General features: G+C 40.2%; 1 protein-coding gene across 1 annotated transcript in view; it reads right to left on the bottom strand.

Annotated features, from left to right (window-relative positions):
* The window catches only part of USP46 (ubiquitin specific peptidase 46), a 77,215-nt gene that overhangs the window by 22,900 nt on the left and 26,718 nt on the right, over nucleotides 1-27,597 (bottom strand). The window contains exons 2-4 of the mRNA XM_049886253.1: nucleotides 20,508-20,588; nucleotides 17,587-17,800; nucleotides 15,714-15,943 (exon numbers count right to left, since the gene is read on the bottom strand). Of these exons, the coding sequence (XP_049742210.1) occupies nucleotides 15,714-15,943; nucleotides 17,587-17,800; nucleotides 20,508-20,588 (525 nt within the window). The remainder of the gene's footprint in view (nucleotides 1-15,713; nucleotides 15,944-17,586; nucleotides 17,801-20,507; nucleotides 20,589-27,597) is intronic.

The raw sequence follows: 27,597 nt of genomic DNA, 5'->3' as shown, positions 1-27,597 counted from the left end.
GTGTGTTACCGTTGGTTTTACAGGCCTGTCTAACCCTTGACTGAAAGGTGAACCTCAGGAGTGACTTCAGTACTGAGTTAAAAGGGTGTCCAGGAGTAAACCACAAGTTTTGAGGTGGTTTGTTACAAAGCAATAGATAACTGATAAGATATTAAAAAAAAAAAAAGATATACATAATGTTAAATAGCTGTATTTTTATTTGTATATTGTCCGTCTCCTCTCTACTAAAATAAAAGTTCTAAAAGACTGGTTTTGGTAATGGCTAAGATCCTGCCACACCAACACACCTCCAAAAAACTATAAACTCCTCCAGGTAACTATATACTAAAAGCAGCTACCTTAAGACACCTGGAGACTGAACACTGGCAGGCAAGTGGGGAGACTGCACTTGGAGGGGGGGATTATATGGAATGAGTTCATGGTTCCACAGCTTTCAGCTGGTTTCAGTGGGTAAAAAATGCAGTCAATCTGGTATGGGGATCCAGAAGGCTGAACCTGGGAAAGCATGTAACTAGAAAGAAGGGAAAGAGTCTGAGAAGATAGTCCCAAACTGTCTGCACACATCTCTGACTGGGCCATGAACCACTACAGAGCAACTCGGCTAGAGACAAAAGTCCTGACCCAAGAATCAAGCAGATGCCCAAGAAGAGTTTGTAGTTTGAGTCCAACCAAGATAATTGCCTGCTATAACTAAACAAACTATACTCACTGAAGAAAAATAACAGAATCCACAGTCTCTGTAACTTGACCTTCGTAACGTCCAGGATAATATCCAAACTTACAATATGTGAAGAACCAGGAAAATGGACAACATTCTTAAAAGAAAAGAAGACCAATCCTGAGATGGCCCTGATGTTGGGGGAATTCGCAGACAAGGATTTTAAAGCAGCTTTTATAACCACCTTCAGTAAAGTAAAATATGCTTGACATGAATCACGAAATATGAAATCCCAGCAGAGGAACAGAAAAAAGAACAAAATGGAAATTCTAGAACTTAAAAATACAATACACTAAATGGACTTAACAGCACAGTCAGATCCAGGACAGAGGAAAAAAGAGCAAAAGAACTTGAAAACAGATCAATAAAAGTTATCCAATGACAAGGATAAAGAAAAAAAATTGAAGTAAAAGTGAAAAGTTAGTTGGGAACTTGCTTGGATAATATCACGCATGTAATTAGAGTCTTAAAAGGGGAGAAGAGAAAGGATAGGGTAGAAAAACTATTTGAAAAAATAATGGGTGAAAATTTTCCAAGTTTGGAGGAAGACCCTCAATGAGATGGACTGACACAGTGGCTGCAACAATGGACTCAAACATAGCACAACGATTGTGAGGATGGTGCAGCACTGGGCAGTGTTTGGTTCTGCTGTACGTGGGGTTGCTATGAGTCAGAACTCAACAGCACCTAACAACAATAACAACACATAATCTATATATTCAAGATACTCAACAAACAACAAGCAGGAGAATACAAAGGGCAGCCAAGCACATCACAGTCAAACCTGAAAGACAAAGACAAAAAGCAAATCTTAAAAACATCAAGAGAAAAATGACACATCACATACAAAAGAATGATTCGATTAACAGCTGACCCTGCCCCCAAACAGAAACTATAGAGTCAGAAGACAGTGGAACAACATCTTTAACGAGCTGAAAGGAAAAAACAAAACTATCAACCCAGATTTCTTACATCCCATAAAAAACATCCTTCAAGAATGAAGATAAAAGAATTCATTAACAGACCTGAGTACAAGAAAGGCTGAAAACAGTTCTTCAGGCCAAAGGGAAATTATACCAGCAGAAAACCACTCTTTCCTCAGGAAAGAATGAATGGCATCAAGAATGGTACTTGTCTGTGTAAATACAAAAGACTATTTTCTTTGCCTTTTTCTCTTATTTCTTTATAGTACATTTGCTTATTTAAGGGGAAAATCATGACATTGTCCAATGGGGTTTGGGGCACATGTAGATGTAATACACACAACAACTATAACACAAGGCAAGGTGGGGGGAGAAGGCAATATGTGCCTAAACTATTTATAACTTTGTAAATTTTATGTGAAATAGTGCATTATTAATTGTATGTAGAGTGTAAAAAGTAAAGAATGTATATTGTAAACTCTAGAGCAACCACTTAAAAAAAAAAAACACATACTAAGAAAAACCAAAACCAAACTCACAACCGCTGAGTCAATTCTTGACTGAAGAAAAAAAGCCAAATGAAAAACTGAATTCTAAAAGAAAATATATTCAAAGAATTCAAACCCATAGCAGAAAAGGAGGAACAGAGGTGGAATAAAGAGAGAAAAAATAAAAAGCAAAGAATAAAATGGTAGTCCCAAACCCAACTGTATCAATAGAGCTGACCCTCAGTATCCATGCTATCCTGGTACGGGGGCGGGGGGGGGAGCCCTGAGTTGGTTCCAGAACCTGAGAATACCTAAATCTGCAGATACTCAAGTCCATTATATAAAATATATAAAATGGCATAGTATTTACATGTAACTTACAAACACCGTCCCATATACTTTAAATCATCTCTAGATTACTTACAATGCTTCCATCCATCAGCCAACCCCACCCCACCCCCCATCCCCTGCACTTCAGCCCCCAGAACCGGGCCCCACCCTGTACCCAAATGGGGTCAATGCCCTGCCTGTGGCAGCCTATTAAAAAAAAAAAAAAAAACCCCACTGCCATCGAGTTGATTCCAACTCACAGTGACCCTACAGGACAGAGCAGAACTGCCACATATAAAGTTTCCAAAGAGCACCTGGTAGATTCGAACTGCTGAACTTTTGATTAGCAGCTGTAGCTCTTAACCACTATGCACCAGGGTTTCCACAGCAGCCTATGCTACCCAAAAAGAGAAGACTAACTGTGGGGAGCCAGATCCAGCAGCCCACCGCCGGAATAGCCCGAGCTGAATCAGCCACAGTTGGTTTTCAATCCACAGTTGGTTGAATCCACAGATGGGATATGGAGGGCAGACTGTAATTACATTAAACATTAATGGACTAAGTATTCCAAACAGAAGGCAGAACTTGCAGAATGGATTTAAAAAAAAAAAAGGCAAGATCAGCTATATGCTGTCCACAAGAGCTACAAATTAAATATAAAGACACAGATAGCTTCAAAGTAAATGGGTGACTTAGAAGATAAAGTACTTAGGAATAAGTCTAACCAGAAATATAAAAGGCTTATACAAAGAAAATTACAAACCACTACCTCAAGAAACCAAGAGAGACTTACGTAAGTGGAAAAACATACCATGCTCACGGTTAGGAGGATTCAACATTATAAAAATGTCAATTCTATCCAAAGTCATCTACAGATATAATCCAATCCCAATCCAAATTCCAATGGCATTTTTTAACAAGATGGGAAACAAATCATCAATTTTATATGGAAAGGGAAGAGGCCCTGGATAAGTAAAGCATTACTGAAGAAGAACAAAGTGGGAGGCCTCACACTACCTGATTTTAGATAGGGTCAGTATAAGTCGGAATCGACTCGACAGTGATGGGTTTGGTTTTGGTTATATCGCCACAGTAGTCAGAATAGCATGGTACTGGTACAAAAACAGATACATACACCAATGGAACAGAATTGAGAACCCAGATGTAAGTCCATCCATCTATGAGCAGCTGATATTTGACAAAGGCCCAAAGTCCATTAAATGCAGAAAAGACAGGCTCTTTAACAAATGGTGCTGGCATAACTAGATATCCACCTGTAAAAAAAGGAAACAGGACCCATACCTCACACCATACACAAAATCTAATTCAAAATAGATCAAAGGCCTAAATATAAAATCTAAAATGATAAAGACTATGGGAAAAAAAATAGGGACAATTCTAGGGGACCTAAAAACCTATTGCTGTCGAGTCAATTCTGACTCATATCAACCCTATAGGACAGAGTACAACTGCCCTATAGAGTTTCCAAGGAGCACCTGGTGGATTCCAACTGCCAACCTTTTGGTTAGCAGCCCTAGCTCTTAACCACTATGCCACCACAGTTTCCAGGGGCCCTAATACATGGCATAAATAGTATACAAACCATAACTAAGAACGCACAAATACCAGAAGAGAAACTAGACAACTGGGAGTGCCTAAAAATCAAATACTTAGAAGCTCATCAAAAGACTTCACCAAAAGAGTAAAAAGAGAACTTACAGACTGGGAAAAACATTTTGGCTACCACATATCCGATGAGGGTCTAATCTCTAATATCTACAAGATACTGCAACACGACAACAACAAAAAGACAAAAAATCCAGTTAAAAAATGGGCAAAGGATATGAACAGACGTTTCACCAAAGAATACATTCAGGCGGCTAACAGACACATGAGGAAATGCACACAATCATTAGCCATTAGAGAAATGCAAATTGAAACTACAATGAGATACCACCTCACCCCAACAAGGCTGGCAATAATCCAAAAAACTCAAAATAACAGATGTTAGAGAGGCTGTGGAGAGACTGGAACTCTTATGCACTGCTGGTGGGATATAAAATGGTACAACCACTTTGGAAAACAATACGGCACTTCCTTAAAAAGCAAGAAATAGAATTACCACATGATCCAGCAATCCTACTCCTAGGAATACACCTGAGAGAAATAAGAGCCATCCAATGTGCACACCCACGTTCACTGCAGCACTATTCACGATGCCAAAAAGATGGAAACCACTAAATGCTCATCAACAGATGAGTGGATAAACAAATTGTGGTACACACAAACAATGAAATACTATGCAACAATAATGAATAATGATGAATCTGCGAAACATCTCACAACATAGTTAAATATGGACGGCATTATGCTGAGTGAAATGGGTCAGTTACAAAAGGACAATATTGTATGAGACCACTCTTATAAGAACTCAAGAAATGGTTTAAACATAGAAAAAAGCATTCTTTGATAGTTATGAGGGTGGAGAGGGAAGGGGAGAGAAAATCACTAACCAGACAGTAGACAAGAATCAACTTCAGTAAAAGACAACACACAATACAGGAGAAGTCAGCACAACTGGACCAAAGTAAAAGCAAAGAAGTTTCCTGGACACATCCAAACACTTTGAGGGACAGAGCAGCTGGGACTGGGGCCTGAGGACCGGAGTTTCGGGAGACATCTAGGTCAATTGGTGTAACACAGTTTATAAACAAAACGTTCTACATCTCACTTTGGTGAGTGATATCTTGTGCCTTAAAAGCTTTTGAGCAGCCATATAAGATACATCAATTGGTCCCATCCCACTTGGAGCAAAGGAGAATGAAGAAAATCACAGACACAAGGAATATGCTAGCCCAAAGGCCTAAAGGACCAAATGAACCAGAGACTCCACCAGCCTGAGACCAGAAGAACTAGATGGTGCCCAGCTACCACCAATGACTGCCCTGACAGGGAACATGACAGAGAGTCCCGGACAGAGCAGGAGAAAAATGTAGAACAGAACTCAAATTCATGTAAAAGGATGAGACTTAATGGTCTGACAGGGACTGGAGGAACCTCCAAAACTATGAATAAAACAAAAAACAATTATACATGAGGAATGCACTTCTTAGTTCAATCAGATATACAAAACCAAACGGGCAGCTCCTATCCAAAAGCAGGATGAGAGGGCAGGAAGGGACAAGAACTGGTGATATGGATGCAATATATGTATAAATTCTTTAATGGGAAATTAACTTGAGCTATAAACTTTTACCTAAAGCACATAAAAAAAAAAGTACATACCTTAATTTAAAAAATACCTTATTGTTAAAAGATGAAAGTAAGTAAATGGGTGGAAAAAGATAACACTATGCAAATGAGCTAAATAAGTACGTAGAGAGCTATAGTAATATTAGATACAATAGATTTTAAGACAAAACCGTGTTATGAGAAATAAGAGGGCATTTCCTAATGATAAAATGGTCAACTTATCAGGGGAAATATAACAACCATAAATATGGAGGCTCCTTATAACAAAGAGCCTCAAAAATAAGGAGTCCTTCAGTGGCACAAATGGTCATGTGCTCAACTTCTAGCTAAAGGTTGACAGGTTGAACTCACCCAGAGACACCTTGGAAGATAGGACTGGCAACCTGCTTCCAAAAGGTTACAGCCTTGAAACCTCTACCCTGCACACACAGGGTTGCCATGAGTTGGAATCAACTCAATGACAACTTACAACAACAAAAAAACTCAGAGCACTGTGAAATGAGAACAAATGACAGAAAATGAAGAATACATGGCACTGTTTGCCAACAAAAAAGGAGTGAACTGACACATGCTACACCATGAACGAACCTCAAAAAAACATAAATCAGACACAAAAGACCACATACAAGGCATATGATTCCATTTACACAAATGTCCAGAAAATGCAAATCTATAAAGACAGAAAGTAGATTAGTGTTTGTCGAGGGCTGGGAACAGGGATTAACTAAATGCTAGACACGAGCAGGGATCTTATTGGTGTGATGGAAATGTTCTAAAACTGGATTATGATGACAATTGTGCAACTCAGTAAATTACTAAAAATTCACCAAATGGGTGAATGGTATGGTATATAAATTATACCACAACAAAGTTGTTTTTAAAAAGATAATAAATTCATGAAACCAAAGCTAACAGAATTAGAGAGAGAAGTAAGACAATTCCACAACAATAACTGAGATTTTAACGTCCCTCTCTAAAAAACCCAAACCAAACCCACTGCTGTCGAGTTGATTCTGACTCATACCGACCCTACAGGACAGAGTAGAACTGCCCCCACTGGTTTCTAAGACTATAAATCCTTATGGAAGTAGACTGCCACATCTTTCTCCTTTGGAGCAGCTGGTAGATTCAAACCACCGACCTTCTGGTTAGGAGCCCAGCACTTCAACCACTGTGCCACCAGGGCTCCTTCACTAGAAAAACTAGGCACCAAAAAATAAATAAACCAAAAAAAACCACCGTAGGAGATCTGAACAGCACTATCAACCACCGTGACTTAACTGACAGAGGATATGATACCCATCAACCACAAAATAAACATTGTTTTCAAGCCAGCAGTTCTCAGCAAGGGGAACTTTTACCTTCCAGAGGACATGTGGCAACACTTGCAGACATTTTTAGTTGTTACAACAGTGGGGATGCTACCGGCATCTAGTGCGTCGAAGCCAGGGATGCAACTAAACACCGTACAAGACACAGGACAGCCCCCACAACGAAGAATTATCTGATCCAAAATGACAGTAGTTCCAAGGTTTTCAAGTATGTTTACCAGCATAAATCATGAAATATATCTCAGTAAATTTTAAAAGACTGAAATCATATAGAGTATATCCCCGAAGTACAAAGGAATGAGAAATCAGTAACTTTAAGACATCTAGGGAAAAAAAATATTTGGAAATTAAACAGCACGTTTCTAAGTAATACAAGGTCAAAGAAGAGATTACAAAAGAAATTTAAAAATAATGAGAATGATCACACATTGTGAACAATCTAACTAATATCACAGAACAATTTGTGTAGAAATTACTGAATGGGAACCTAATCTGCTGTGTAAACTTTCACTGAAAAGAAAATATTTAAAAAATAAAGCAGCATACAATGTTTTGTGTAGAATTAGTTGGGAACATAAGAACATGCGTTCATGTTATGCTGTCATTTTCAAAAAGAAACAATGTAAGAATAAAAAATTAATAAAAAAATTACCAGGGAAGAGAAAATAACATATAAAAATGAAAAAAAATCAGAAATTATTTTGAACTAAGGACAAACACAAAAATCTGTGGGATGCAGTAAAAACAGTGTTTAGAGGGAAATGTATAGCATTAAATGTGTATATATTAATGAACAAAAGAGCAGGGACTGTCTTTTTTGTTTTAACTGCTATAACTGTAGTATCAAAAATAATTCCTTTGGTCTCAACCCACCTGGAATAAGGAAGAATGAAGAACACCAAAGAGACAAAATAATCATGAGCGTATGAGACAAAAAAGATCACATAAACCAAAGACTACATCAGCCTGAGGCCAGACAAGCTAGATGGTACCCGGCCACAGCCAATGACTGCCCTGACAGGGAACTCAACAGAGAAACCCTGAGGGAGCAGAAAAGCAGTGGGATGCAGACCCCAGATTCTTGTAAAAATACCAGTCTTAATAGTCAGACTGGGACTGGAGGGACCCCAGAGGCCACGGACCCCAGACCTTCTGTTACCCCACGGCAGGAACCATTCCCAAAGCCAACTCTTCAGACAGGGATTGGACTGGAGTAGGGGATGGAAAATGATACTGGTAAAGAACAAGCCTCTTGAATCAAGTGGTCACATGAGACTAAGTTGGCATCTCCTGTCTGGAGGGGAGATGAGAGGGCAGAGGGGGCCAGAAGCTATCCGAATGGCATGAGGAGAGAGAGTGGAGGGAAGTACTACGCTATCTCATCAGAGGGAGATTAATTAGGAGTGTATTTTTATAGCAAGGTGTATGTAAATTTTTATATGAGAGACTGACCTGATTTGTAAACTTTCACTTACAGCACAACAAAAATTAATTTAAAAAATAATTCCTGGCACTTAGTAGGGACCAAATAAATACTTACTAAATGAATAAAGAGTTGAACAAAAGACAGAACAAATGGAAAGGCATTTAACTGCCAATAGTGGCATCTGAGTGGTAGAATTATGGAATTATTTTCTTTTTGTATACATTCCTGCTTGATTTTTTTTTTAACAACCCACAAGTACATTTTTTAATTAGCAGAACTTGTTTGTTTTACCTAAATGATCCTTATCTGCGAGAAAATAAAAGGATTAAAGCCAACTGAAATCACGTATAATTTAGATAATTAGTTCTTAAGCTCTTCTACTTGAAGAGAGAAGAAAAAGAAAACATTTTCTCCTGTTGCATACGAGTCTCTTCATGGTTTCAGGGAGGGGGCAAAAGGTACAAATCTAATTAACTGAAAAAAGTCACTGTAACTTTCTCAATTCCAAATGCAAACTACGTCCAGAAATGAAAGCAGGGCTCAGGGAAATCAACCCTGCAGGACTAAGTCTTTCCATTTGGGTTTTTCTCTCCTCTTTCCCCAGACTGACAGAGTCAAAAGCAATGACAGATCAAGCAATTTTTTTTTTTTTTTTGCCTCTCCCTTCTAAGGAAGCTGCCAGAAAATGAAACCATTTTCTTCCCACACAGGAGGATGTCACTCTGGTCTAACTGAAAACACAGCTTGTCTCCAAGGAAACATATATCAGTAAGAGATGGCAATATTCTCAGCAACTATAGGCTACATCTTATTCTCCTTTCTTTTCCTCCACATTCTGGGCATGGAATTCCCCCTCTAGCTTAAAAAGGACAGAAGAAACCTTACTTGCTCTTCTTTTTCAAGTAGTTAATTAATTACAAATCAATTAATACAGCAAATTAATATATAAGACATATATATAAATCATAAAGCTTTGCTAAATTCTTGAATAATTATTTAAAGGCATCTTCAAATGGGCTTCTAAATTCCCAGATTCCTTTCACAGGATTAGCAGCAAACGTGACTAGGCATTAGACACACGTTTCTCAGTCATGAGCTGACAATGTACCAGCTTAATATGGCACCAAAATGGTGGGCTTAGGAAAAAGGTAAGGTCAGCCAATCTGAAGCCCTGGAACTCAGCATCTCCAAAAGGACTGAGGAGGAAATCACCTCCCCACACTACCCATTACCACCCCTCTTTCTGTGAAGGCCTCAAAAGCTTTATTGGATAAGTTTTAACCTCTGCAAAAAGGGCAAAAAGGAGCTGTAAAATCGGTACTGTTAAAAATAATCAAAACAAAGAAATGGAAATATAAGGTTCACCCTGAGCTTGCTCTCTCAAACTCTAATTGCCGCGGAGTCGATTCTGACTCCTAGTGATGCTACAGGACAGAGCAGAACTGCCCCCATAGAATTTCCAAGGAGTGCCTGGTGGATTAGAACTACTGACCTTTTGGTTAGCAGAGGTAGCTCTTAACCACTACACCACACCACCAGGGTTTCCTTACTCTGAGCAGTTATTCTACATGTATATAGGGGGACCACTCTGATTCAAAAAAAAAAAAAAAAAAGTGGCTGAAAGTAAGCTAGTTACAACGAGGTTTATAAAGAGAAGAGGAGGGAGAAGAATAGACAACCAACCATTGGCTAATCTCAACATAACTGATTGAATCCTGCCCTCCCCCTTTTATTGAGATCATCTGATAATCGGGTCAAACGGTAGTCTCCGTCCTCACCCACCTGCAGCCATGATAGCTTTTGAAAGTTAAATTAAGTAAACCTGGCTTCAAATGGGAGAGAAAAGATTAGCAACTCTGGGTGAAAAAAAAACCATTGGCAGGATCAATTCTGGGGTCAGGGTTTGTTTGTTTTACAGTTAATAGTTGGTTTCGTGGGTAAGAAAACCCTGAAAATCAAAGTTAAGATTAATTTTTCTCTTTGGCAGTACTTGATAAAGCAATTCTTTAAACAACCTTTTGACTCCAGCAGCAGATATAAATGTGTCTTTAAGCCGCAGAACAAAAATGCAACTGAATTATAAGAGGGGAAATTAAAACAACAAAGTTAAGCTCCATCTGTCCTAGCAAACCTTATGAACCAAGCAAGGGCAAGGGAGAGCTCAGGGTAGCATGGAAAAGCCCCAGTTTCCAAGTGCCTTTGTCAAGGTTATCTGGAAAAGTCAGCACTGAATTATCCCCTTAAACCAGTCTCTGCAAATCTACTGCAGAATGAAATGGTTTGTCTCCATAAATCCCCCAGTTGGCATTTGCAAAGGCAATCACAAGCAACATTTACAAAGGGTAATACCCGGGGAGCGCGGTGGGGGGGAATCTTTTTTTTCTGAAAGCACGAGGCTGGCACAAAGGATTTTCTACAATTGGAGGAACTCCGGATTGAGGTAGCTGCAAGGGCAAGACCTCCCCAGGGGCTAATTTGTTGCTTAGGATCCACTTCAATTTAATCCCACTGTGAGGTTTCACAAACTGGGACTTGCCAATTCTTACCGAAGCACTGCCTGAGGGAGGCCTGCCCTGAACAGAGGGCGTTCCTCAAAGGGGTTCCCTGCTTCTCATCCAGAGACTGAAAACCTTGTAACCCTAGGGCTTCTTTCACACTGAACTGTCAACATTTTACAATAACAAAAAAAGCCTGCAGGCTAGGTACTTTCTTAGAAAGTGGAGGGCTTTCTAATAACCAGAGCTTTCTAAAAATGGAATGTATTGCCTTGGGAGATTGAATTCCCTGTCTCTGGACAGATTCCAGCAGATGCTGGTGACCAACTGGCCAGGACGTCATATGAGGGACTTGGGCACTGGTAGAGAAAGGATTAGATTACTCCTAGGATCCTGTCCAGTCTAAAGATCTAATAAAATGGAGGTGATTATCCAACTAACTCCAGAGAAAAAATATTCTTGACTCAGATCATCTAATCATTTCAGGGGCAGAAAAAAAGCAGGTTTTTCAAACTACACCATTTTCCAGAAAGACACACCCACACACTCTCATTCACTTCCATATATGAAGTGTAAATGACTGGAATCCTGTTATATCAAACTTCACAGTATCATCCAGAATTTTTTGGAGGAATCTTTGGGCGCAGGCTTCTCATCCATGGTAACCCTCCAGGAAATAACAGGCTAGGTAATAGCTTTTGGAATATAAATTTGAGGATGCAATCTTTGGATAGGTGTCGATCAGCTGACCTATTCATAGAGAATAATGAAACTACAAATGTGACTGAGCCTACCGTCTGAGCCTTCCAGAAAATCCACAAAACAGATTGAGTAAGAGTGTTAATTTCAGGGACAACCAAAAGGATTAGACCAGCTATATAATCTGGTGCAGGTTTCCAGGCAACGAATACAGAAATATGATGTCCTATTGTTGTGGTTCCTATACCAAAAGCTCACAGAGCAGTCTGTATTTCTCCTTCACAACATTCACTGCGATTTTAATTACATAGCTAAGTATTCACTTTGTTGTTAATGTCTGCCTTCCATGCTAGAAATTCAAAAAAGGCAAGGCCCTCCCTGCATCTTCAGTGCCTCATGCCTTTACATAGCAGATAATGCATAAAAGCATTACTTGTTGAATAAAAGAATCCTTGTCCATACAGCCACCAGATTAGCAAAAGTGAAGACATCTAAGAGTTGTTGGTATAAACAAGGATGTAGAGCAACAAGAATGCTCATATATACACTGGGTGTGTAAACTGGTACAACCACTCTGGAAATCCGACACTATCTAATGAGGTAAATGATAAACACACATATACAAGCTGACAAAAGTACTTTCTTTCTCTCTGTAGCTCTCTCCCTACACACACACACACACACACACACACGTACACACATACATATGCGCATATACACACACATACATGTCCATCCTGGGTTTACGTGCACCAGATTCTATGTATTAGAATGTTCACTGCAGCATTATTCGTAATCGTTCAAAATTGGAAACAAGCTGGCAGTCTAAATGAAACGTGAAGAAACTACTGTACTCTCAGCAGGGGAGTAACATGGAGGAGAAAAAGCAGAGAACCAGTAGGAAGTTATCACAGTAGGTTAGCTGAGACTGATGGGTGGCCCGAGCTAGGGCTGGAACAGTGAGGACCAAGAGAAGTAGGTACAACAGATAGGACTTGGTGACAGAAGAGATACGGGAGGTAAGACAAGGATGGTGCCAAGAAGTACTCTCCTTATCAAACAAGGAGAAAAAAAAAGATTGCAAATCTGCAAATTTTAGTATTTACAGTAGAACCCTAATTTTTATTTTTAAAGTCATGGGATTATTCTGAAAATGAAATCAGTATCAAAAAGAATTTAAGAACTCCAATGGATTAACACACATGAAAAGCTAAAATTTATGAGTTCATTACAAACAAAACAATGTGACAATAATAACAAAAAGATGGGAAAAGATAAAAGGAATGAAGTATTCTAAACGTTCTAGCATTGTTGGGAAAGTAGTAACAAATGAAATAAATCAAGGATGTATGCTCTAACCTCTAGAGTAACCTATAGAAGAATTTGTATCTAACAATATAATGCAAAGTTTTTTTGATTGATTCAAAAAAGGCGAGAGAGAAAAAAGAACATAAAATAGGCAGGTAAATAAAAACAAAGAGTAGGTGGTAGAAACACACTACCCTTTTACTATACATGTTAAACAACGCCAGGAAGATATTTTCAGAATGTGGGAAAATCTACAGGACAAACAACTCATTTCTTCAACAAATAAATTGCAAGAAAAAAAAAGAGAGGAAAGTGGCCTACAGATTAAGACACATACTGACCAAAGGCAATGTGTGGGCCATGTCTGGGTCCTGATTTGAATCAATCAACTGTTTAAAAAAAAACTGTGTGTGTGGTGGGGAGGGGGGAGGGAGAGACGGGGTCGGGGGGAAGAGAACAGAGCAGCCCTGGTGGCACAACGGTTAAGAGATGGGCTACTAACCAAAAGGTCAGCAGTTTGAATCTACCATCTGCTCCCTGGGAGCCCTACGGGGCAGTTCTACTCTGTCCTATAGGGTCGCTATGCGTTGGAAGCAACTTGAAGGCATATAACAACAACAACAACATATATACATAACCAAAAAACCCACTGCTGTCGAGCGGATTCCACCTCATGGTGACTGTCCTATAGTTTCCAAGGAGTGGCTGGTGGATTCTAACTGCTGACCTTTTGGTTAGGAGCCCAACTCTTCACCATTGTGCCACCAGGGCACCGTGTATGTACGTATACATATATGCATATATATCTATGACATGATAAAGAAGTTTAACAGTATACTAATCATGATTTAAAGGAATTATTTTTAGGTGTGATAACAGTACTTGTACTTATGTTTTTAAAAAGAAGTCTCCTAACCACTTACAGATGTACAACAAAGTAATGAAAAAATTATAAATTTTTATAAATGATAGGTTATCTGAGAACTGCTTAAAAATAAACCAGTTCAGTGAGGGGGGGAGGGAAGGACAGATAATCAAGATGGCCAGTGTGTTAACAATGTGTTATTAACAATGGTCCACACAGAGTAACAGACACATGCGCTTCATACTACTATTCTACTTTTTCTGTTTGAATTTTAGTGGCATATTTTTTTTTTTATAAAATATAAAGGGAAGAAGAGAGGGAGGAAGTGAGAGAGGGGGTGGAGGCTGGGAGGACCACTAGACAAATAAGCATGTACAGAAAATGTTTTGGCAAGACATATTTCAAATGTTCAAGTGGTTATCTCTAGGCTAATGTGGTCACAATTTTTTTTAATGTAACGAATTTACCATCCCTGCGTAGGGAGATTACCAGTAATTTTTAGTGTCTTTTTGCTTAGCTGTGTTTTCCAACTGCTTCTACAATGAACAAATCAGAATGTTGATTCGAAAATTCTTTAAAAGGCAAGGACTGCCAAAAACAAAAGCCTGCTATCAACACATAGCTGTTGACGTGTAAATTCACATTTCTTAACCATTTCTAGGTCACAGACCCATTGTAGATTATGATGAAAGTTACTTCTTCCATCGGAAAAATGCACGATCCTACAGAGTTTTGTGTACAATGCCAAGAAACTCTGAGAACCCACATATTTCTGCATTGTTATTAAATAATAATAATAGATGACATTTATAGCATACTTACTACATGCCAAGCATGATTCTAAGTGTTTTACAAGCGCTCAGTCATTTACTCCTCTTTGCAACCTTCTTCATCATCCCCATTTTACAGACGAAGGGAGTGAGGACAGAGAGGCTGAGTAACTTGCCCAGCGTCCCACGGCAATTGAGGGGCAGAGCCAGCGTACAAACTAGAGCAACCTGGCTCCAGAGCTGGACTCCTAACCACTCCATCATATGGCCACTTGTTGAGTTTAAACTAAATATACCAAATAAATGTGACATCCTAAATCATGCTCTGGAGAATATGTCTCCAAATTCAACTAACATTAAGTGCCTACCATGTGCCAGATTCATCCCAACACACAAGCTATCCAACCCTCACAGCAGCACTGTGACTCTGCCCAAGGCGCCCAGCAAACTGCTATAAAACAGGATTCAAGCCTGTGTCTTCTGACTTCAAGCCCACCATATCACACTGATGCCCTTTAAGTTGGGGTGATGTTCTGTGCTGAATTACACACGGCCTGCTGGTTACCAAAATCTTCTCAACATAGCTGGCTAAGGTTCAAATCAATAGTTTAATTTGTGGATCCCAAAACTGCCCAAGCACCCCTGGGTGGCACAAGCATTCTTCGGTTATCTGCTAACCCTAAAGGTCAGCATTTCAAACTCACCCAGTGGCTCTATGGAAGAAAGGCCTGGCGATCTGCTTCTATAAAGATAACAGTCAAGAAAAACCCTACGGAGCATTTCTACTCTGTAAGACACACATGGGGTCATTACGAGTCGAAATTTGACTTGAAGACAACGGGTAATGCGTTAAATTGCCCATGGTTTAAAGCAAGCAAGCCTTTGAGGAGATCCACTCTCCTCAGTACTCTGCTTTAGCCAGCTGACACATCTTGGATGGACATCAGCTTCCAAAAGATTGCATCTGAGTTTCATATAACAGAATGGAATTGTCCAACATATTAAATGAAGGCAACTGCTAAGCGCTACAATACCACACCGCACTCACACCACAGAGCCTGCATAAACGCAGATAAGCAATTTAAGTGAAAGCCCTCTGAATGCTTACGGTTTCACAGTTCAAGCATCTAGTTTCATTGGTGAGCGTTCCCTGAAAAATCTCATGGACCCAGGTGAGCTCTGGTTTATTGTTCTCCGCAGGTTCGTTCATGTTGCCATTTTTTAATTTCCCATTTTGCTTTTCTTGTTTCTTCTCTTCCTGCAGGATGTCCGCAATAGTGTTTAGCAAATAATTTAAAAACTCGTGAGCATCCTGCTGCATGTAGTTATCAAAGAGATCTGGAAAGGAGAAGGTCATTATTTCAATCTCTGCTTCTCAAACAGCAAAGGACCTGCTTATTTTATATTTGTATGCAAAGGGCGGACAGGTACGGAATATAAATGCATTCACTTCTATTATGCAGCTTCAATGGGTAAGTTTTAAAAGAACTTTTGTTCACTTCCATTTTCTGCCACCCGCCAAGAACTAAATTTCCCAAATCTCCATAAGTCATCAAATATATAAAAAGCAACTAAAATTTTTATTTGTTCTACAAAAAAAGAACAGAAAACTACTTGATAAAGTATCAATTTTTAATATGTCAACAACCAATGCTCAATTATTCATCTTGTAATTTATCCAGAGCAACTGGGGTCTCTTCCCAAAGATCATATCAAACCCTAGACCAGCCTGGAAGCGGCCAACACAGGGAGATGAGGGACATATGCGTGAAGATGGGTCTATCTGATAGCGCTCTGAAACTATATACAAGTGATTCCAGAAGCCTACTGCTGCTCCCTGCTGAAAGGACAGTCAAGAGTTGAGTGCAGCTGTGAAACGGCACCATTAATCATGCTTACAACCAGATTGGGAGTGCTGTGCCTCCTTCCCTACTCCAATTATTTTTATCCTCGTATGTATAAACCATAACAACTTCGAAAGGCAGCAATCAAATTAAACGAGATTTTATAAAACAAACATCTGATTAACTGTGCGAGTCTGTTGGAGTAAGCATGAATCCAGCACAAACACAAGTTGCCATATCAAATATTATTTCTGTAGTCATAAAAATTACCAAGGCAAAATTTCTGGAACACACACCTCATTTCTACCACCACTGCCATGCTACCCCCCAAAATTCAAGTCACAGCAGGGCATTTTTATCACATATAGACATCAGTTTGGTATCTTTTAATTGCCTTAGGCAAATTAAAATCAGAGGGATTATTTTTAAATCAGCAGAGGCTCTCATTAGATAATATGCATTTGTTTTCATCACTCATGACAAGTTTATAAGATAGTACTATTGTATTCAATTACTGCATCAGCCTATTTACTCCAATCAGTGTCCCACTGAAAGTCTGCCTGGGTAATTCTTCCCCTGACAATGATCTTGCCCAGAAGAAGACTCTTCCCAACGTGAAGGAAAACAGAAGATCCTCCCAAAATAAGCTGCTAAAGCTGAATTTTTAAACACAGTTCTACTCTACTTTTGTTTTACGTATACTGGTTGGGAAAGAGAAATTTTTTTTCTTTAATATTTAAGTAGGTGATCACATTTATTTTTCCTTTAAAAAATTAAGTGGATTAAGGAGCATCTTGAGGGCAGTGAAACTCCTCTGCATGATACTACAATGATGAACACTTGACATTATATGCTTGTCAAATACAACACAAGTAGTGAACCCTAATGGAAACAATGGACTTTGGTTAATAACATTTCAGTATTGGGTCATCGATGTAACAAATATACCACAGGCATGCAAGCCGTTAGTAGTAGAAGAAACAGCATGGGCGGGGGGGATGGTATGAGAGAACTCTACCATCTCATAATTTTTCTTTAACGGCTCTAAAAAATAAAGCCCCCCCCCCCAAAAAAAAAGCAAACAACAAAATAAAACCCCTTCTCACTTTGTGGCTACACAGAACTGTCACCACTCACCGTTCTCTTTTCTCAGCCTGGAAATGAACTTCTTTGGTGGGATCACACCAACCTTCTTCTTCTGCGTGGCAATGCTGTGGAAAAGGTCTGCCAGGCACGTCAATAAGTTTTCCTTCTTTTTTTGCTGGGCCTTGTATGCCAGCACATTCTCACGGAACGGCCGGCAGAAGTACAATGCCTGAAGCACGGAGTTACAGTAGCACGTGTTCCCAAACTGCCAAAGGACAACAGGGATGGCTCAAGGCATAGTCTAGGGATATGCTGCCCTCTGGAATCCATGGGAAGAGGGAGAAGGCCACCCTCAACAAACCATTTCAGATCTCCCTTAATCTGCGTCCAGCTCCCCATATCAGAAAACTAGCAAAGCACTCTATACGTTATTGGCTGTCTGATCTACATCAACAGGGAAAGAATAAAAGCTCACATGAACCTTGAGACCCTGTCTCTTTGAAACAAAGCAACTCTGGTGCCTCTCTAGCACATAAAAGTGTCTAAAATGATAATAAGTACTCTGCCTTGATAAAGAGTCTAATGAGACCTTCTCATGCTTAAAAAAGAAGAGGAAGGAAGAAATATCTATATAACATGGAGACCCAGAAAGGCAGCTGGCTAAATAAAAGATGTTACATTGCAAAACACACCAAAACGCTCATGACAGTGAAAATACAAATCCAAATCAAAAAGAAATTCAAGAAGTAGGAACTACTGGCTCAGCTGAAACAGCCTCAATTGAATGAGAACTCGTTTTAGCATTCCAGGGCCCCTGCCCACCAGCTTCAGACCACATTTCCCCACTTACCGCAGTGCAGTAGAGGCAGAAAGATGCCTCCTTAAGTAACCCCACCAGCTCCTCACCATCTTAACTTCTAAATTACCCTTCATCTTGTTGCCACCAAGATGACAACTCTATACCAGTACAATACCACCCCAGTCCCGGTCCCTTACAGTCAGATTAGGGCCCATACGATAATATTTAATATTTCTGCAAAATCATGGATACACAGGTGATGACTGTAGAGGGGAAAATATCACCACCTCATTGGTTTTCAACTGACTAGAAGACCAACTCTGAGGAGGACACAGCTGAGGCTGACTATCACTTTAGAATTTTCCATGCTCAGTAAAAGGAAAAAGAAATAACAAGATTAATAACACAAATCACAAAGTGCTGCACGTAGGATTAAAATAGAACACAAACCCCTTCTGAAACAGTTGTAGGCTTGTGTGTCATTTACCCAAGAGGGAGACAGATGCTCTGCCATACTTAACATGACATTTCTACATATGCTAAAATAGAAAATTACCTATTTTTACATACTTTTAATCCACTTCAACACAATTATGTAACAGACAAGCCTCTTCTTACAGAGAAGCTGGAGCTTTCATAAATTACCACTGGAAGGGAGCATAAATGGGGCAGTTAATAAACCTAGATCTCACAATTCCTCCACAAACTAAGAAATGGCCTAATTCATTTTCCTTCAAGAGCTAAGCAGAGGTCTGTGCAAAACGGCTAAGTGAATCTGTGTTAAGAGACTGAAGTCAGTATTTCGCCAACATAATTCCCTCTATTCCAGTACTTTAGCCTTCCTCCTTCCATCCTTTGTCTTTCTCAGTGTCTCTCCTTTACTACACCCCCTTCAATAACACTTGGTGCTGATCCAATGACAATTCCTGGGGAAGGAAAGGAACTAACGTTTACTGAGTGTCCACAATATGCCTCTCAGCCTCATGTAAGGATCTTAAACAGGAGCTCTCAATTATGCTTTACCATAACCCCAAGAGATAGGAGACATTTTGATTCCCATTTTACAGATGGGGAAACAGAGGCTTAGAGGGGTCAGGTAACTTGCCAAAATCACACAGCTAATGAGCAGCACAGGCAGAGTTCAAACTACTTAAGTCAGTGTTACAGTACTTCAAGGCCATGTTCTTTTCATTATACCACAGGATGGCATTCACTTGCAGATATTATTTCCAGCTTCCCCAACAGAAATTTCTACCTATCACACCTGGGCACTAACAAAATGTGCTCAAAGCAGTTGTTCCAGAAAACCAGGTCTTTGTGAGTGAACACTTGATGTCACTTAAAACTTCCACATGGAGAGAAAGGATCAGGTGAGAAGAAAACTCAGAAGGGTGGTAGGTAATACTGCCTTACTACACGGTTATAATCAACTTGGCAAGGAAGCTGAGCCTGGCCATATATAAGGGGGCATTGCTGAGCATGGGGGGTGCAAACTGTTAATGAACTCTGCTGCTACTGGAAAGGCTGGTGGTTCAAGTCTACCCAGAAGTACCCTGAAAATTAGCCAAGAAATCAGCCATCGGAAACCCTACGGAGCACAGTTCTACTCTGACACACATGGGGTCACCATGAGTCAGAACCAACTCAAGAGCAAATAGTTTTATTACTCAGCACAGGTAAAATGTAATTTTGAGATAAATGTGTCCCAGTTTTTGCCCACACATGGTGCCCCTGCTTCAGGCACCACCACCAAATTATAGTCAGTTACTGGTGATGAGCTGGTAGCACTTTTAAAACTCTGGCTGTACAGATACATATTGAAACAAACACCACCTAAAAATCATCCAGATTGATAAAGGGAAACCATAGAAAAGTAGATTTGGCTACAAAGGCTAATAAAATAGCTGTGAAAGTTGCGTGTGCAAAGGAAATCTCTTAAAGCACAGATTAAAAAAAATGACAACGTGATGCAATAATTAAACCCATTTTTTCTGGGACAGCTCAAGACTTTCAAAAATGGATTAAATTTTTCCCTTCTAAAACATTTGCCATTTCTAGTTACTAAAGAGCAAGAACAACAATTACTTAAAAATTGGTAATAGTGAAAATGCCAATGAAGTTGCTTAAACACTTTAAATCATTTGATTAAAATAACACATTTTTAAATACTTACATTGACCAATCCAAAGTAGTGTTCATTGATTGGAAACTGCTCTGGACCAATGTCTTTTTCCAGAGCAGAGGCATTGGTGCCCTACAAAAGAAAAATAACAAAAGTTGTGTTCCACGTAAAAGAGACAAGGAAGTAAAACAATACTTAAAAGAGTCAACTATTGAGACAAGCATATCCCCTGCTCCCAGTGCTCATGCTGAAAGAAAAGGTGTCAGAAGTAAACAGGTAAGTTAGTTAATCATGTCATCCTATGCCTCTCCTCATCCAACTTACTCATCCCTTCAAACATACTTTACTTGGCCTCCATTATCTTCAATTAGGAGAGGAGTTTTTAGATAGGCAAATAAGTGAACTCTCAGTGAACTTCCAAATAAAAGATTTTAAGCTCAGATGGCAGCATCAGCTTTTATAATATTTGATGGTGTACAGAATCATATTACCACTTTCAAAGTCAACATCTTCTTTCTAATAAAGAGTTATTGTGAATCCACTATGTGCCAGGCACTATTCTAGGCACTGACAACAGAACAGTGAGCAAAACAGATACACAGAGTTTGCATTCTAGTGAATAAAGGCAGCCTGGAACAAAAAATAAGTCTACTAGACAGTACATGTTGTTGTTAGGTACCGTGGAGTCGGTTCCGACTCATAGAGATCCTATGTACAACAGAACAAAACACTGCATGGTCCTGTGCCGACCTCACAATTGTTATGCTTGAGTTCACTGTTGCAGCCACTGTGTCAATCCAGCCCCCTTGAAGGTCTTCCTCTTTTTTGTTAACCCTCTACCAAGCATGATGTCCTTCTCCAGGAACTGGATGCTTCCTGATAACGTGTCCAAAGTACGTGAGACAAAGTCTCGCCACCCTTGCTTCCAAGGAGCATTCTGGCTGTGCTTCTTCAAAGACAGATTTGTTCACTCCTCTGCAGTCCATAGTATATTCAATATCTTCACCAACACCATAATTTAAAGGCATCAATTCTTCTTCAGTCTTCCTTATTCATTGTCCAGCTTTCACATGCATATGAGCCGAACGAAAATATCATGGCTTGGGTTGGGCATACCTTAGTCCTCAAAGTGACATCTTTGCTTTTTAACACTTTAAAGAAAACTTTTGCAGTTTTGCCCAATGGAAAGTATATTAGGATATGATAAGTACCAATCAAAAAAAAAAAAAAAGCTGTTGCCATTGAGTTGATTCCAACCCATAGCAGTCCGACAGGACAGAGTAGAACTACGCTATATGGTTCCCAAGGAGCAGCTGGTGGATTCAAACTGCCGGCCTTTTGGTGAGCAGCCGAGCTCTTAACCGCTGCGCCACCTGGGCGCCACGATAAGCACAGTGGAGAAAATAAAGTAGGAAATAGGGAACATAGGGAGTGGGGGGTGGAAGATAGGCATGGCAAGGGGGAGGAGTGGACAGTCGCAGCTTTAAGTATGGTGGTCAGAAAAGGTCTTACTGGGAAGGGGAAATGTCCAAGGAATATTGTGAATAATGGAGAAACACAATTTAATACTTAACAATTTCCAAACACATCAAACTGATAAGTCACCTGAACCCAAGTTTTATACTCCAACATGAGAATAATAACAGCTACAGAATACTTCATTATGTGCCAGGGACTCTGCTAAACCAAAAACCAAGCCAAACCCATTGCCATCAGTCGATTCCGACTCATAGGGGCTATGTTAAAAAAAAAAAAAAAAAAAAACATTTCTGTCGAGTTGATTCCAACTCAAAGTGACCCTATGGGCAGAGTAGGACGCCCCATAGGATTTCCAAGGAGCGGATGCTGGATTCAAACTGCTGACCCTTTAGTTAGCAGCCATAGCTCGCCGCAGCTCCAAACCACTGTGCCACCAGGAATCCAGGGACTATGTTAAGCACTATTAATTCTCACACAACAATCCTGTGAGGTAAGTACTACTACTATTCCCACTCAACAAACAAGAAACTCAAGGCTGAGAAGGGCTAAAAAATCTGCCCAAGGTTCACAGTCAGTAAGTGGTAGAGCAAGTGGGGTTCAGTGGTAGAATTCTGGTCTTTCATACAGAAGACCTGGATTCATCTCTCAGCCAATGAACCTCGTGGGCAGCCACCACTCTGTCAGTGGACACTTGCATGCTGCTATGATGCTGAACAAGTTTCAACAGAGCTTCCATACTAAGATGGACTAGTAAGAAAGACTTAGCAATCATCTTCCAGAAATCAGCCAATGAAAACCTATAGATCATAAGAGTCCAACTGTTAACTAACTGAACATAGGAATGGTTCAGGACCAGGCAGCACTTTGTTTCATCGTATGTGGGGTCACCGTGAGTTGGAGGCCTACTCAATGGCCACTAGCAACAAGTGGTAAAGCTAGGATTTGAATCCACAGAGTCATACTTGGGAGTCAATACTCTTAACCAAATGCTGTACATACAAGAGCAATTACATTGGTCAAAACCATTTATTTAGCCCCGCTAAGGCCCAGACACTGGCAATATCAAACCGATTATCATTCCTCCCCAATACTTGGAAAACTCTACTGGGATTAGGAAAAGTGCCTAAAATTCAGTCCAACAAAATCAGTAGTGTGGGGGTTGAGTGGGATAAGGTTCCATTTGCACTAGTGGTTCTATCGTTAACATTCTCACATTCTGTTTATCACAGAAGGTTCACAGGTCACAGAAGCACAAAGATTTGGGACAGAGGTATTCTCAAAAAGGAAAAAGACAATTAAGTTTTGTTAAAAAAAAAATAAATCTGCTGCTGCTATAAGCTCTTGACTCACATAAACTAGTATCTATCTCCCCTGGAGGGAAAAAAATAGCCCAAAATAGGGTAAGAACTGACCAACCTGGCTACTGGTTATTTTTCGTGTGCGTGCGTGCGTGTGTGTGTGTGTGTGGTTTTTGCTGCTTTCACAAAAATGCAACTCCATATAAAAGGCTGAATTTTTTTTTTTTTTTAAGTAACACTCATCAAATTATGGTGGAATTTTATGACATAGATAAAAATCACTAAGTTTCCAATAAAGCTACATCTCAACCATAAATCAATGTAAATAATATGTACTAAATACACCCAATAGCCATTTTTGAACCATAATTAGAAATAGATGGCTTAGAGCCCAGGAAGAGTGTGAGATATAAAAAAGCACAGCACAAAGAAACAGATTTCATTAAATTTTTCTTCACGAGGTAGCAATATATTCAAGTTAATCCACAATTTTTGCTATTAGAAAATTCCTGGTTACAGTCTACTTTTTTCTACCGATCTTAACATTTTCCTGTTGGCATGGTGGGGTGGTGGTGATGATTCATACTGAGTACACTGACCTTGGCAGATGGCAGTGTTTATGAGGAATACTCTGAAGGCAAGGGAAAGGGAGAACTCAAGAAGCACAGCAGGAACACTCAAAGCATGGCACTGAGACAGAAGAAAGGAGGCTAATGGTGCCCTCAGTGACACCCTGCTCTTCCCTGAGGTCAGTGCTCCCCCGCCATTCTGCAGGTCAAGCTTGTTCCTTCATTTGCACAACACACACACACACACACACACACACACAAGGGGCTGGAAGGGTGCAGAGGTGAAGTCGGGTGTTTAGATTGAATTTGGTCCCCCCAAAATATGAGCTGTAAATACTAATAGGGTTTTCTTTATGTTAATGAGGCCATATCAGTGCAGGGTGGGTTTTACACCAATCACTTTTGAAATATTAAAAGAACAGAGTAGGTGCCCTGGTGACACAAAGCATTAAGCACTGGGCTGCTCATCAAAACGCTGGAGGTTAGAACCCCCACAGCTGCTCCAAAAGAGAAAGACCTAGTAATCTGCTTCCATAAAAATTTTAGCCAAGAAAACCCTATGGGGCAGTTACTCTGTCACATGAGGTCACTATGAGTCAAAATCAACTGGACAGCACCTAACAACAATAACAGGCACACAGAAGAAAAGCTCACATCGGAGAAGACAGATGCCACACCATGTGAAGATCACCGAGGAACTGAGGAACAGAAGCTGAAAAGAGACAAGGACCTTCCTCTAAAGCCAACAGGGACTGAATTTGGACTTCTAGCATCCTAAACTGTGCGAAAATAAATTAGTTAAAGCCATCCACTTGCAGTATTTCTGTTATAGCAGCAGTAGGAAACTAACAGGGGACCCTGATCCTCAGTGCTGCTTCTAGACCACTCACTGCACCTCTACCCTCTTGTCAAACCTTCAACATGGGGGAGGCCCATGCCTCCCAACCTTATACAAACACCTTCCTCTCTCCTCTTCTTGGCTGAAACCCCATTCATGAAAGACATACCTGTATACCCCATCTCCTGCCATCAGCCTGGGTGATTTCAACACCCATGTGGATGAGCCATCCCCCACCCTGCTGCTCTCTCAGCTCCTCGATGTCTTTTCCAATTCTCTTTTACTCCACTTCAGCCGACCCACTCCCAAAGACATACTCCGGATCTGGTCACCACCCTGAAAACCTTCATTCCAGTTCCCACTGTTTGCTCACGCCCTCCCTCCATGCTGCCTGGTGGCTTCCTTGAGTACCCCCATCACAGCTACACTTAAACCCACAGGAATTTCTGACTTCTCTATTTTCTTATTCAGCTTAGGTTCTATGGGTTTCTGATTTCAATTGCTCTTATAAATATACCTCTTACTCTGTCCTTTGGTCACATCACCTGGCAAAAAACCAACCCAGTATGAACCAAATTACTTACTTTCTCTGAACTCACACCTAAACAGATTTGCAATGTTAGGGGGGGAAATTCACGCTACCAAGCTGACTGGAGTCACTAGAAACTCAAGGGTATCAGTGACCCTCAACACATCCCACATTCAAAAATTTTAACCAGCAGACAGGGTCATTCTCTTCCCACTCCCAATCCTACAAACCACAAACCCATATGCCGCTGTCTCGTTAATGATGGGCATGTTTCCCTCTTATGCAAGGCCAAGCTCTCCTCCTCTATTAGATCCTTCCTATCAGAATTTAAAGGAGTCTTGGTGGCACATTAGTTAAGCACTCAGCTGTTAACCAAAAGGTCAATGGTTCGAACCCACCAGCTGCTCCATGGGAGAAAGATGTGGCAGTCTGCTTCTGTAAAGATTATAGCCTTGGCTTTGTGAGCGGAAATGTAGAACAAAATTCTAACTCACAAAAAAAGACCAGACTTACTGGTCTGACAGAGAACTGGAGAAATCCCAAGAGTATGGTCCCCGAACAGCCTTTTAACTCAGTACTGAAGTCCTCCTGAGGTTCACCTTTCAGCCAAAGATTAGATAGGCCCATAAAACAAAATGAGACTAAATAGGCACACCAGCCCAGGGGCAAGGATGAGAAGACAGGAACAGCAGGAAAGCTGGTAATGGGAAACCTAAGGTCAAGAAGGGGAGGGAGGCTGCTGACATGTCGTGGGGTTGACAACCAATGTCACAAAACAATATGTGTATTGTTTAATGAGAAACTAATTGCTCTGTAAATCTTCATCTAAAGTACAATAAAAAAAAAAAAAGTAAAAGCCCTCAATGTTAAAGAAAAAAAGATTACAGTCTTGGAAACCCTATGGGGCAGTTAGTTCTACTCTGTTCTATAGGGCCTGACTATGAGTTGGAATCGACTTGACCGCAATAAGCTTTTTTTTTTTAACCAGATTTTAAACATCCAATTATTATTTATGTAATAATAAACATCTCTCCTATCCCCTAAACTATATACCTCATGGGATCAAAGAATGTGCCTCATCTGCTCAATGCTGTATTCTCTGTGGCCCACAATACCTACTGATGGGTGGATGGACAGACAGACAGGGATGGTTATGGTTATCTGAATAGCTTCCTTGTACACGACAATTTGGACTCAGATGTGTGTGCTCTCCCTAGCTACTGCACACCAAGGCATAAGTAGTACCCTCTGCCATTTCCACAATCCTCCTTCCCTTCTGTAGACACACACTCTAGGGATTGTTCCCCATGGTGTTATGGACTGAACTGTGTCCCCCAATAGTATCTGTTGTAAAATTCTAACTTCTGTGCTGTGGTTACAATTCCATTTGGGAATGGGCTGTTTTTGTTCTGTTAATAAGACAGAATTAGTGTAGGGTGTATCTTGAGTCAATCTCTTGAGATATATATCAAAGAGATTAAAAGCAAACTCGCAAGCAGAATGGAAAAAGAGAGATGCCAACCCACATGAAGACTGCCCAGGAGCAGAAGTTCAAAGGGACAAGGACTTTCCTCCACAGCCAACAGAGAAAGCAAGTACCCTAGAGCAAACACCCTGAATTCAGACTTCTAGCCTCCTAAACTGTGAGAAAATAAATTTGTTTGTTAAGGCCACCCTCTTGTGATATTTCTGTTACAGCAGCACTAGATAACGAAGACACATGGATACAGAAAGTGGAAGTTTTGCCACAATAATGACATTTGGGACTAAATTCTTGCTTCACACGCTAGCATTTTCCACTGGTAACATGAATTTGTGTGCATCTTTAACAGATTCTGGAATTAAACAGGTTAAAAGTAAATCTCTCCAGGATAAAAGAACACAGATGGGTGGGGACTGTTTCCTGAGATGACAGCGATGATGAATGCTTCCTATACACAGGCGCTGCTTTAACCGAAGATCAATTACACAGGGTCGATCAAAATTTTAAATGACCACGTCTTTCAACCCTCCAGTTCTACTTTAAGCAATTTACTCTACACAGGTGCAAAAAGATACGGAGGCTATAACAAAGATCCCGATAATATAAAACAAAAAACCAAGCCTGTTGCCATCAAGTCAGTTCCAGTGCAGTACCTATTTGGAACCTCCAAATAATCTGTAAGTGTGGCTTAAACAAGATGGAAGCTTTTTCCCTCTTTCATGTGAATGTTCAAAAAGAACCAGTGCAGAATTGATATGGCTGCTCCATACCAATCATATCAAGTACAGGGGATTCAGGCTTCTTTTGTCTTGTTGCTCTGCCATCCTCGAGTCAGCTTTTATCATTGGAACCGAGGTAGCTGCTCCAGCTCATGCCATCAAATAACCTCAGCCGGTAAGAAGCAGAAAAGAAGGGCAGAGGCTGCTCCTTCCTTCTCTTGGAAGG

The sequence above is a fragment of the Elephas maximus genome, chromosome 5 (assembly GCF_024166365.1).
Source record: "Elephas maximus indicus isolate mEleMax1 chromosome 5, mEleMax1 primary haplotype, whole genome shotgun sequence".
NCBI lineage: Eukaryota > Metazoa > Chordata > Mammalia > Proboscidea > Elephantidae > Elephas > Elephas maximus.
The sequence above is the reverse complement of the archived record's forward strand: the minus strand, read 5'-3'. Positions and strand labels throughout refer to the sequence as shown.